Here is a 14153-nt window from a genome sequence, read left to right as displayed (position 1 = left end):
CGGAGGAGCGTTCCATCTGGGGGGAGGGGGGCAGCAACAAGGCGGTAGGACCGCTTACCCGGCGCTCCGCTATTTCCCGACACCGTGCCGAGCCCAGCCCGCTAGCGCCTGAGCAGCGGGCTGGAAGTAAAGCCACGGAAGAGACGTCCGGCTGGTGGCTTCCGACTTGTCGGACGGGGACGTCTCTCCACCCGCACGGGGGGAAAGACAGCCGCCTGAAAAGACCTGTTTCCCGCTCGACTCCACGGAGGAGCGTTCCATCTGGGGGGGGCAGCAACAAGGCGGTAGGACCGCTTACCCGGCACTCCGTTATTCCCCGAAACCATGCCGAGCCCAGCCCGCTAGCGCCTGAGCAGCGGACTGGAAGTAAAGCCACGGAAGAGGCGTCCGGCTGGTGGCTTCCGACTTGTCGGACGGGGACGTCTCTCCACCCGCCCGGGGGAGAGACAGCTGCCTGAGCCGCATGGAGCGGCTCCTGGAGCAGGAGCTCCAGTGAGACGCGCTCTCGCAGGGGGAGTTCAGGCACTCCCTCCACAGTGCCTTGTGCACTGCCCATTGCTTCCTCCTTACCCGAGGGTAGCTTTGGTGACCAGGACTGGGCTGGTCAAGAAGAGGGGACGATGGCTGAAGATCTCGGGAGTATGCAAGGGGTGCAGGAACAGGAAGAGCTGCTAGAGGTGGTGGACCGCTACGTGGCAACCCCACGTGCAGGAGGCCGTTAAAAGCCAAACCAGCGGCCAGCATTAACCACCTCTCCAACAGGCCCCTACAGGAGAGGTGGTCAATAAGGCCTTAGAAAACTGCAGCGGATCCTCAGGCTCCTGACGTCAGCCATCACATTGTTTGCTCGTTCCATGGACAAATACGGAGATGACCACAACCTTCGTAAACAAATCATAAAACCTGCCATAAAATCCTAAATTTGCGGGGTTGTGCATACCCCAGCCACTGAGCCAGACCCACTGCTCTTTGGCAAAAACCTCACAAAACATATGAAGGATATGGAAGAGGCTTTAAAAAACAATAATTCCTAAGCAGCAGCACCCCATCGCGTCCATCAGTCGACGTCTACCATATGGGACTGGCGTAAAGCTCGGGGTCCGCATTCTATCCCCGGAAGTCTTCTTTAGACCAGGGCCCAGAGCGAACCCCATGGAAAATGCGCCACCCCCCAACATCACTGCCACGTCAGACGACGTGCAAGACTCGTTGGACTGGCAGGAAACAGAACAATACCCATAACCATGGAGGTAGGTGGGTCTGGTTCCTACCAGCATATAGAAAATAGGGGCTTAATACTAACAGGGGGGAGATTACACCTGTTTTAAGAAGCACGGGAGTCTATCACGAGTGATCAGTATATACTCAATGGCATTAGTGGATACAAAATACAATTCATACTAGAAAAATTGCCACCAGTTCAACATTCACCCCAGAGGGTATTTTCCCTCTCCGTTAAAGAAACGAGAGGGACAAGCTGAACTGGTGAGACTAATTACAAAGGGTATCATGGGAAAACATGAACCCTTGGAATTCGTATCAAATATTCGTCACTAAACCCAAAAAAGATGGTGGATGTCGCATCATCATTGACTTAACTTCACTTAATATGTTTGTTAAGTATATACATTTCAAAATGGAAACGGTTGTTACTGCCAAACAACTAATTTCCAAAGGATACTTCATGGCAAGCATTGATCTTAAAGATGTTTACTATTTAGTACCATTCACAAGGATCATCGCAGATACCTGAAATTTACCTGGATGGGGCAGCTATGGCAGTTTAAAGAGTTACCCAATGGGTTCACACCAGCCCAAGATTATTCACCAAGATACTAAAACCAGCTCTGGCAATATTCAGAAGACAAAAACATATTGTTATGGCATATCTTGACGATATCTTAAATAATAGGCAAGACCATGGAATTGACTATGTTAGCTGTATCAGCTACCAAACAGTTATTCGAAACCCTGGGATTGTCTTACATCCAGATAAATCTAAGTTGAAGCCATCCACAATCATGGACTACTTGGGCTTCACAATTAATTCAGTCTACGTGACTGTAACATTGCCAAGAGACAAAACAGTTGAATTGGCACAATCATGCAACAATTTAATGATTCGGACCTTTGCAATGTCAAAACTTACAAAGAGCAAAGGTACAGGCACCAAAACGACATACAGGTCATTATGATCGTGTCATAAAGTTACCCACTGAAGCAATATCAGAACTACAGCGGTGGGCAAAAAACATTTGGCATAGTTTCAGCCCTATTATCATCACTAACCCTACGTTAGTTATCCAAACAGATGCCAGTGCTCAAGGCTGGGGAGCAACTAACTCTATATCCAGCACAAGTAGTAGATGGACTAACCCAGAGTCATCGTTACCACTTACACTGGGCATTAATTATCTAGAGATGTTGGGTGACTTTTATGGTTTAAAAGCATATGCACAAATATGCATCACTTGCATGTACGGTTACAAATAGATAATACTACGGTGGTGGCCTACATTAACCATATGGGCGACATAAAATCGGTATCATGCGACAAGTTGGTCAACACAATTTGGCAATGGTGTGTCGAAAGACATATTTGGCTATCAGCAACTTACCTGACAGGTAAGCTAAATACAGTGGCAGACACCAGGCCACGTAAATTTAATGACAACATCGAATGGATGTTAAACCCCAAAAAATTTGCAAAAGTTATCAAGCAATATGGCACGCCAGATATCGATTTATTTGCATCAAGGCTAAATCACCAGGTACCTATGTATGTCGCTTGGGAACCAGACCCTTAGGCAACAGCGGTAGATGCGTTCGCGCTGGATTGGGGAAATTCTTCTTCTATGCATTTCCTCCCTTCTGCCTCATCAGTTGGGGACTACGCACAATACAAATGGACTCTGCTTCAGGTATTTTGATAGTACCCGACTGGCCTACGCAGCCATGGTTCCCAATACTCCATGACATGGTTGTTGAAACTCCGATGGTATTCCCCAGTGACCCAAAGTTATTAACACCCAGTGTCGGGCACAAGCCACCCATGCCATGAAAAAATCAAACTCCTGGGTTGCAGATTCTGCACAAACCACTTCTGGGACTGGGACTGGGATTATCAGAACAAACCGCCGACACCATGTCAGCATCCCTCCGAACATCCACTAAAAAACAGCACTTGTCCAGCATCAAAAAATGGGAGAAGTACTGCTTGGATACAGGGACCACCTACTCAACCGCTACAGTTACCAACGTACTGGAATTCCTGGCGAACCTTCACCACAATGAAGGACTCAGCTACAGAGCCATCAACACAGCTAGAAATGCCCTGCCTGTCTATTTAAAACCAGCTCCAGGACAACAGGCCATGGGGTCCCACCCGCTGGTGGTCAAACTAATGAAGGGTATTTACAACTCTAACCCCCTAGACCAAGGTACACCCATATATGGGATGTCAGTGTGCTCCTGACATACCTCAGGGGATGGCCACCAGCCAGATCCCTCAACCTGGAACAATCTATGCTCAAAACACTCATGTTGATGGCACTTGTATCTGCACAGAGGGTCCAGTCACTACACCTATTGCGACTGGACAGCATGCTCACAGCTCCAGACCAGATCTCTGTCGTTATCCAGGGACTGATCAAACAGAGCAGACCAGGAACACCTAATCCAGTCGTGGAATTCCGGGCTTATCCGCCAGAACCACGGTTATGTGCCATGACCCACCTACTATCCTACATAGACACAACCAAAAATATTCGAGGGAGATGAAAAGCCTTGTGGGTCAGTCATAAAAAACCTTATGGTCGGGTGACGAGCCAAACCATTGCGAGATGGCTCAAGCAGGTGCTAAAAGCTGCTGGGATAAACACTAACATGTACAAATCTCATTCCACCAGGGCAGCATCCACGTCGACGGCTAAAAGAATGGACGTGCCTATAGACCACATCCTGGCTACAGCAGGATGGTCGGGGAAAGACCGTTCAGAAATGTTATAATAAGCCATTGGCAAAACCTGTTTTATTTGCAGAAAAGATTTTACAGACTGCAAATATTTAATTTAAGCCCAGGGGAGCAATTTAATTTCTTTGTTGTTATTGTTAAAAAATACCATTGTGTTTTTCTACAAACAGATTCATTGGTTGATTACGATAACACACTTCCTCCCTCAAGGACTTCGGCAGTGCGTGAAGTAATACCTGTTACACGGTTTGAAATCACAGAGCTTTGAAGTCTTCACGTAGTCGCTCACGTGACTCCGAAGTGAAATAGTAAGATTAAACGAGAACTTACCAGTTTGAAGTTTGATCTGTATTTTATGAGGAGTTACGATGAGGGATTACGTGCCCTCCGCTCCCACCCTCAATAATATGGGTCAAACTGATAAACTGATGTCTCCTTGTCTTTACTATGTTTACTTCAATAACTGTGTCTATCTGTGATTCCACACCGCTGCTTTGAAGTATGCCGCGCATGCGTGCTGAGCGGGCTCTTCACGAAATCCCTCATCGTAACTCCTCATAAAATACAGATCAAACTTCAAACTGGTAAGTTCTCATTTAATCTTACTATTTTGTTTACTGAATTATTTATTTACCATATTTATCACCAAATCTCTGGCCTTAATGATGCCTCCTCATTAGTCATTTGGATAAGTTGCAAAGAAATAGTTTAGGAGCAGTCATTCCGTGTGAACTCTTCCTTTTCTGATGTCATGTGCAGGTACCTTGGATGTGCCTGAACTCCACGTGAATGATCTGTTTTATAACAAGACAGCAAGTAATTGTAATATAAAATATATGCTTCCTGGGGGAAGAGTGGGACAGGGGATGGCTTTCTCATGCCAACAGTTTTAGATCATAAGACAAAGCAATAAACGGTGACAAAGATTTTATTAATTGTATATCATTCTTTGGACTAAGGAGTAGTCTTTGTTTCTGTAATCTTATGCTTTGAGTGAAATAATTTGCACAATTTGGATGACTTGAATCAATAATTTATTTGGGAAAAAAAGACACAAAGTGCTGGAGTAACTCTGTGGTTCAGGCAGCGTCCCTGGAAAACATGGATAGGTGACATTTTACCTCGGGACCCTTGTTCAAACTAATTGATTTGGGCAGATTGTTGGTTTGTTCTTGAATTTTGTTTGTCAACAGGAAGGCACAAATGACAAAACTTGTACATGAATAATAATGGTCATAGAAACATAGAAACATAGAAAATAGGTGCAGGAGTAGGCCATTCGGCCCTTCGAGCCTGCACCGCCATTCAATATGATCATGGCTGATCATCAAGAGGCATGTGCAGAAACTATAACAAACTTAGCAATTTAATCAACTGTAAATTTTTTAGCCACTGATTAGGTTTCTGTATCTCTAATAAAATGTAGGTTGGCAAAGGTGCATCTTAGATGGCCTCCAGATTGACAGGCTAGCAATTACACAGCTAATGATATTCCGCTTTGAACTGCAGATAATCAATACCTTTCCTATTGCTTGTTCAGATATGAGCATAGAATATTGGCCTGAGTGTTTATCTGGAGCTAAAGCCCTTTGGATTCTTACAGTGAGCCACTGGTGGTCTGGATTATTCTGCATGTGGCCTGAAAACAGTGGATATTTAGGCCTGGTTAACATTCCAGCTATTGATGTATATTCTCTAAGCACTGAACACATTTTTTTAAAGATGCCAAAATGCTATTTGACTGTAGCCAGTTGTCCCTATTTAACCACCATTTGTTTCGATCTATTCAATGGGGGCAAGGCATATATCTATTCACCCTGGTCCTGAAAATAAATATCTACAATTATTTCGAGGTGGTTAGGTTTCATGTTTGTTTACCTCTCATGAAGGCATGCTGTATTTCATTCTTAAAAGCCAAAGTTATAATTTTAGTAACCCATCTGGAATATACCCACACAAGCAAATAGTTTCTGTTGTATGAACAGAAAATACAAATCCATGAATTTATGGTTGGACCATGCTTTAAATCATGAATGTTGCTTGTGGCACTCTGCCAATAGCCTCTTTGTGGAACTGGGAATCTGTAATTTGCAGGTACTGTATATTTTACTTCCCAGCTTTCACTCCAGTGGGTCTAATGGGCTCTCACAATTCACACGTTGTCAGGTTAAATAGTATTGATTGAACAATTCCAAATATCTTGTAACATATTTTGATATCAAGTGTCTGACAGATGATTCCCTAAAGGGACACACAATACTGTGCAATCATAAATCACCACTGTAATCTAATCACCTGCTCCCAAGTGATACAAAAAATAGCTCGTCCTTGTCAACATCCTTTCAAAGCTCTGTCAACAGCTGGATTGCTTCTATAGCTGAATGAAACCATTTTATCATGTCATAAGCCAAATGCTGATGTTAGATATGAGCTTTTTATGTTCAATTCTCCCTTTGTGCTGGTTATATGAAAACTTACTAAGAGGTATTTTTTGAGCATTGTGTGGGCCATTGCTGCATAAGATTGTAATAAAGCGAGACATTTATTGCTTCAAATACACAGAAGCAGTGTCATTACCTTGCCTAGAAACAGTACACATTTGTTCATTTCATAAGTGAAACATATATTTGGGTTTTAAGATTTCCAGCAATTTAGGCAGAGAAAATTTGGAAGGTGATTTCAAATTTGGTGCGTTTGAGTAAATCACACACACACACACACACACACACACACACACACACACACACACACACACACAATGCAAATTGGTCCAATTGTCAAGTCGACGGGATCTAAACCACACCTAACAATGAATGACCTGTGGAGGAAGGAACTTCAGATGCATATTTTTATGGATGGAGTGACTGAGGGTAGGGGAAAGGAGAGGGAGGGAGAGGTCAGGGAGGGATTGGGAAGGGGAGGAGGAGAGGGGAAAGGTGAAGAGGGAGTGTTGGGGGATGAGGGGAAATGAGCCGTTCCTGCTCAGTTGGGGGTTATGAGTGAGTGGTGCAATATTGCGTTGGGGGAACGGGTTGCATTGGGGGAACGGGTGGGTGGTGGAATATTGCATTGGGGAACGGGTTGCGTTGGGGGACCAGGCCTCCCATGTGGCAGGGACCCAACTGGTCCCACTTAGTCTAGTTGCTCTTAAATATCAGATTCACATGCAGAATTCAACAAGATAGGAAACACTAACATTATTCAAGAGGTTTGGATTAAACAAGTAATTCTTCTGGCCCTGGATTTGTTCTGTGCCTTTTCATGCCTCTAGTTTCTCTCTCCCCTGACTCTCAGTCTGTTGAATGGTTTTGACCCGAAACGTCACCTATTCCATTTTTCCAGAGATGCTGCCTGGCCACTGAGTTATTCCTGCATTTTGTGTCTGTAATTCATCTGGCTAATGTTTACCAATTTTTTACCAAATCTTTTATTCGGTAGATTTTTACCAAATCTGCTTTAAACGGGCATCAATAATGCCAGTGCCCAAGAAGAGTAAGGTAATATATTCCTCAATGAACACAATCTCTATGAATTGGCAATAACATTTCCTCCTCAATAACCATCAGAGACACCTCAAGGCTGTGTGCTCAGCCCCCTGCTCTACTTGTTCTATACCCATGACTGTGTAGCTGGACACTGTTGTACTCCATCTTTAAATTTATTGATGGAGTACAACAGTTGTTGTTAGATTGAGTTGTGGATAATGATGAGGCAGTATATGAGGGAGATCGATGATTGAATGGACCTGGAACAACAACCTTGCTCTCAAAGTTAGTAAAACCAAGGAACTGATTGTTGACTTTAGAAGAGAAAGGTCGAGGATCCACAAATCTGTCTTCATCAACGTGTCGGTGATGAAACGAGTCAACAACTTCAAGTTCCTGGGTGTTCATATCTCTGAAGATCTGTTCTAGATCCAGTACATTGATGCAAATAAAGAAAGCCCATCAATGCCTCCACTACCATATACGTTTGAGGAAATTCAATATGTCCACAGATACTTTTTGAACTTCTACAGGTGTATGGTAGAGAGCATATTCATTCACTGGTTGCATTGCATGAAGGAGATTATAAAGGGTAGTGAACACTGCGCAGTCCATCCCAGGTACTGACTTCCCCACCATCTATAAGAAGCTCTGTCTCAAAAGGACAGCCAGCATCATCAAGGATCCACCACATAATGACCATACTCTCATTTCACTCCTGCCATCAGAAAGAAGGTATAGGAGTCTGAAAACTGTAATGTCCAGGGTCAGGAACGGCTTCTTTCCAACAACCATCAGGATTTTGAACACTACGAACTACAACTCATTTATGAATTGTCTGACTTGCATTAGGAACTTTGGGCGTTGTTTTGTTTTGCACTCTATTGTTTTTTCATTTTTTAACTATTTTTTGTTTGTTATATTATCTATTGAGTACAGTGTTTACAAATCCGTTGTGTTGCTGCTACAAGTAAGAATGTCATTGTTCCATTTCATCACATATGACAATAAAACACTCTTGACACTTGAATAATCGTGAGCTTATTACAGAAACTAAATAGCAATCATTTGCTGTTGTACAACTTTCCATTATGTTATTTATGGTGGAAAAGAGTCAGGCCATCAATGGAATAATAAAGAACATTAAAAAGAAAATACAGAAGTTGTGGATCTGAGATTTAGTGCAGCCTGACTCTGTCACTCCATTCCAACTGACTAGTTGCTAATAGAACTGCCCAAGGGCACACTCTTTGGAGGTATCATTATCTTGGCATACACTAGATCTAAAGCCCAAGGGGAGAAAGGGATAAGTTCCTTGATTTAAATCTACATTTGACCTTCTGGTATAATACTTAAGCCATCCCGAAGAGAGTAAATCAATAATTTGCCTGATAATTGTGTCTAAAGTAGATGTGTAGAGTAGCTGTAATCTTGACAACTTGTAGTTATTGTGATAGCCAGTGAGAAAAAGATTCATGGTTAAATGTTTAATGGCTAGAATTAATTCCAATTGATTTCATTTAAAGCCATTAAATTTGAGGCAATAGGCAAACTGAAATAAACTCACTTGTCAGAAACACATGGTTGAAACCCTAGTGGTTGACTAGTTATTCTCTGTGTGACATTATTGCCATTTGGAAAAGGGATGGTTAGTGTGAATGGCAGATAACATGATAGAGCAAAGCACGAGAATGTTTGGATCAAATTATCCTATCATTCGCCAGGTTCCACTGCAATGGAGGAAACTAGCTGCTTGTGTGGTGAATGCCAGGATGAAATATTCATTTAGATTTTACTCTATTTATGCCTAAGTGCCTATTTATACCACTAAAGTGAACTGAAAGGCAAATAATTGTTTTACTTTTCCTCACAGCTATTCATATTCAGGTAGGATTCAGCTAGATTTGATAGCAAATTATGTTTGGTGTAAATTAAGTTGAAAAGACCAGAAAGAGAATTGATGAGAAATTTTAGGGTGGAGACATATGGTCATGAACAGAGCTAGAAATTTGATTATTTTTCCTCTGAATCTTTGGTAGCATTTTATTTTGATGCCGACTATGCACAATGCTTGGGATCTGTGCTTTCCCTTGATCTTGTGTCAATGGTTTGCATTTTAAGTGTATATTTAATTATCTTATATTGTCCTTCAGAACGTTCTTGGTTGTAATTCTTTGCTCAGGTTTTTAGTTTGTAAAATAATCCGGTGCTCTTAGTTATTCTCTGTTGGTGTAACAAAATAATCTGCCCAAACTTATTGCATTTCCTTAATTGACTTGAATGGAGCTGGTCATTCAGGGTGTTATTCTGTGCAGTGAGTGGGCAGTGATCCAAATTCCAGATTTGGCACACTTAAAATGCCAGGCTCCCGGCTGCAAGACATTGAGTATGCACTATGTCAAATTAATGACAAAGAAATGCTGATTGCCACGCATGCTAATATTCCATAATACTGCTAAATATTTGTGACTTTTCAGTGGAAACCAATTTCATAAACCTTCATGTCACTCATTAATTCCTAAATAGCAACTCTGTTTAAAATGTCAAATTACTGAGAGTTCAATCTGGATCTATAACAATTTTAAAGTAAAATATGCTGCTATTGCTAATATAAATTCATCAGATTTGTAATGTCTAAATCTGGATAATAATTTGTAATCTTTGTTAATCCGTTGCCTCACACTGTTTTTAGAAACCATAGATTTGGAGACTAACGAAATCCTGATGAATAGGGCATTAATGCTAGTGTTACAAAGCACTCTATTATGAAAATATATTTTGCAGTTCTCTATCTTTGATATTAGCTTGGATCAGTGGAGTTACCAATGTGCCCTGGTAAGCCATCATTTTTGCAGCAAGATAAATGTATCTGATGATCAGATGAAAGTGTATTAGAAAATCACTGTGATATTTGACAGAGTATCTATTATCATTTGGCTTTTAAAATACTAAATTATTTGCTTGAAACGGTTTAAGAAACAGCTGGCAACTTTTGCAGGCCTATTTGGTCCATACATTCGTATTTTGAATGGGATTTTCTTTTGGGGTGGTAATCCTCATTTACCGATAACAGTATTTACTCTTAGTACAGTGCTGCAGTGATGAGTTGTGGTTTAAACTAAGTGTAAGAAAGCTACAGTAAATCTTTTAAAAGGAGGAATAAGGCATGGTTGTTTCATTTCTTAAAATTAAAGTGATCGAAGAAGCATAAGACAGACAAATATTGCCTGAGGAATAATGTCTTCATAACAGTTTGTTGGATTGGGTTGCAGGTGGATGTTATAAACATTTAAGTGAACAGTGGCATTTTGAAGTCAAAATGAAAATTAATGGGATATTATTTGGAGAGACTGGAATTCAGGTTCAGTATTTTTTTTAATAGAGAAATTATAACAAATTCTGAAAATATGCCGTTATGCCTGAGGAAAGGGATCATTGGAGAATATTGGGCCATAGATGGGGGAGGTGCAATGCAATAGTTAAGTGGAGAAGGGATTAAAATGATGGCTGAGAAGAGGAAATTGGTCAAAAATAAAATATGGGAGTACGTGGAGGTTTATAGAAGGGCCTAAAGCAAGAATTCATATCCATATTTCCAAATAGCATAGAAGACCCACCAAGGGTCTGTTGGCTTACAGAGAAATGTTCATCCCCAATTAATTATCTCCACATTCACATCTATCTTTTCCCCCTCATTTACATATGGAGGAAATGTACATTGATCAATTAACCTAACATGTCTGACGTTCTTGAGATGTGGGGGGAACCTAGAGGAAACTCGTCCAGTCACAGGGAGAACATGTTAAATCCAGACAGTGCCAGTGTTCAGGATTAAACCTAGATCATTGGCACGTTGAGAAGCAGCTCTTTTAACTGTGCCACTGTGCCAGCCAAGAAAGATTATTGAAAAATGGCTGCAGATCCCACTGCCCAAATAATCAACTTTGCACACAAAAACACATAGTCTCTTCAGGTAGAATATTTATCAGGTAGAAACACTCGAAGCAACCATTTTGAAGGAGTAAAAAGGGCCTTGGTCCATTATTTAATACTTTGTAGAGCTAAAAGTATTTTTGTCTGAAATAAACAAGATCTGGTATGATCCAGATCTGATGATGGTTAGCTATCAGGTGTGCTCAAGGTAATGGAGGCCATAAAGACAGAGATTGTACCAAAGCCAGAATTCAAGGGGTGGCGATTTGAATAAAGACAAATAAAATTTGAGGTAGGAGATGGTAGTTATGAAGATACAAATCATACGGTTGTGGTCTGATTACAGTGAAATCCAAGGGTACCTGTAGTGTGGAAGGAAAAGTGTTGGAATAGGAAAGACAGGAGAGGTGAATGATCAAGAAGTCATGAAAATAACCTGAGGCAGCCTAGGTGACTGAGACTTGACTAACAGAAACAATATTGAAGTTAAGATGACTGTGGGAAGTGTTTTCGTTTTTTTGTAACTAACAAAATGTTTTATGCACATAGCATCTCTGGAGAAAATGGATGATGGCATTTTGGGTCAGGACTCTTCTTCAGACGGAGTCTGAAAAATGGTACTAATCCGAAATGTTATATCCATTTTCTCCAGAGATGCTGCATGACCCATTGAGTTACTCCAGCATTTTTGTGTCTATCTTTGGTATAAACCAGCATCTGCACTTCATTTTTATTACAAAATGTTTTGTACGTTAAGTATGTCTGTCATTTAAAGTTAAAATAAAGGTAGGCTTGAAACTTTTAATGAACTTGAGAGCTATATTTCTGTCAACATTTCAAAAGAATATGTGAAAGAATTAAAATTTATATCAGTTTACTAATCATATAGTTGGTGCTTTGTCTGTTGTGAAGTGAGGCAGTGGTAGAGTACAAACGAACAGCAGTGAGAATCAGCTGCATGTTTGTATAAAGTGAAGTTCAGCATCAGATTTGTAGCAGCCGTGATAAACTAAAAATAAATGACTGGACACAACCCAAAAACTGCCTCCTGTTACAGATCAGTTGTATTTATTAAATGTGATTATGATATTTTTATAGTCTGTCATTCCAAATTTTAAAGACGTTGAACACTTTACAGAAATTCTCAAGGGCTGATTCTTTTGACTTTTGATCATTCCATTATACTGAATATCTCTTTAGTTTAAAAAGGAACTGCAGATGCTGGAAAATCGAAGGTAGACAAAAGTGCTGGAGAAACTCAGTGGGTGAGGCAGCATCTATGGAGCGAAGGAATTAGGCAACGTTTCGGGCTGAAACTTTTCTTCAGTGATCAGTCTGAAAAGGGTTTCAGCCTGAAACGTGGCCTATTTCCTTCGCTCCATAGATGTTGCCTCACCCGCTGAGTTTCTCCATCTCTTTAGATTAATTGGGCAGTGTTACATTATGCCTCAAATCATTTATTAGAATTTAATTTCAATTCCTTTTTAAAGTAAGGACAGGTTTAAATCATATTAGAAACATAGAACATAGGTGCAGCACCGCCATTTAATATGATCATGGCTGATCATCCAGAATTAGTACCCCGTTCCTGCTTTCTCCTCATATCCCTTGATTCCATTAGCCCTAAGAGCTAAATCTCTCTCTTGAAAACATCATGCTGCAGTTATATTGAGTATATACCGCATGATATACGGCATTGAGTACATACAGCACTCAAAGCTGAGTGCAAGGCTTCAGTATATGGGGATGTAATAAAGTAAAAGTGCTTTGAACTAACACTGCATTTTATTTTATTTCAGAAATATCGACACTATATGGCAGGACTCTTGGTCCCTCCTTATGGTATTATGGAAACCGCATCTGGTAATGACAGTGAGTATTGCTTGTTTGCAACAGGCAGAAGTTTCCAAGCAGAAATGAATGTTTAGTTAAAAATGATTTTCTCATTTTTTTAGTGGTTTGAGCCTAAACTATTTTAGTTTGAAAGCAATAATCTTGTGACCTATTTATGAAAAAGTTTAAGTAATGAATGAAGCAGATTTCAGTGAGGCAGGAGTGAACTGGATCTGACAGGCTGAAATGGTGGCATGGATCCATTCATTTGCCAAACTCTTTCTATTCTCGGGACATTTCTTCCTGGATCTTAGTCAAAGAAGATACTATAAGGAATGTAGACACAAAATGCTGGAGTAACTCGGCGGGACAGGCAGCATCTCTAGAGAAAAGGAATGGGTGACGTTTTGGGTCGAGACCCTTCAGACTGAAGTCACCCATTCCTTCTCTCCAGAGATGCTGCTTGTCCCACTGAGTTGCTCCAGCATTTTGTGTCTACCTTTGATTTAAACCAGCATCTGCAGTTCTTTCCTACTATAAGGAATTATCTCCTCTGGGTACTTTGATGTATAAAGTTTTAAAATCCATATTGAAAGGAATTTGTTGTGGCAGAGAAACAAGGTAGCTGACTTTCAATGAGACTGATATTTAACTGCATACCCGAGGCCTAAGGCAGTACAACAGTCCTTTCCTGAGCAAATACATGCAAAGATCCTACCTTGTCAATCTCCTGCCATCGTGGAGTGTGAAGATCATGGAAGAAACCTGTTTGACAGCAAATTGGAGTTATGAGATATGAGGCAAAATGTTCAAATGAAATTTCACAAATTTTGGATTTCGTAGCAATCATATAATTCTCAAGCTCCTGTTTCTTTCCCATTCCACTAGTCCATCCAGGGTCTCCCTCCCTTTGGTCACCTTTTCCACTC

At 41.0% G+C, this 14153-nt stretch overlaps 1 protein-coding gene across 5 annotated transcripts in view; it reads left to right on the top strand.

Annotated features, from left to right (window-relative positions):
- rapgef4 (Rap guanine nucleotide exchange factor 4) overlaps positions 1-14153 on the top strand; it is a 205784-nt gene that overhangs the window by 101331 nt on the left and 90300 nt on the right. For all 5 annotated transcript variants that reach the window (XM_033023947.1, XM_033023946.1, XM_033023945.1 and 2 more), the window contains one exon: positions 13191-13263. In XM_033023947.1, the coding sequence (XP_032879838.1) occupies positions 13191-13263 (73 nt within the window). The remainder of the gene's footprint in view (positions 1-13190; positions 13264-14153) is intronic.

The sequence above is a fragment of the Amblyraja radiata genome, chromosome 7, assembly GCF_010909765.2.
Source record: "Amblyraja radiata isolate CabotCenter1 chromosome 7, sAmbRad1.1.pri, whole genome shotgun sequence".
In the NCBI taxonomy this organism is placed as follows: domain Eukaryota; kingdom Metazoa; phylum Chordata; class Chondrichthyes; order Rajiformes; family Rajidae; genus Amblyraja; species Amblyraja radiata.
This window is presented reverse-complemented; position numbering and strand designations above follow the sequence as displayed.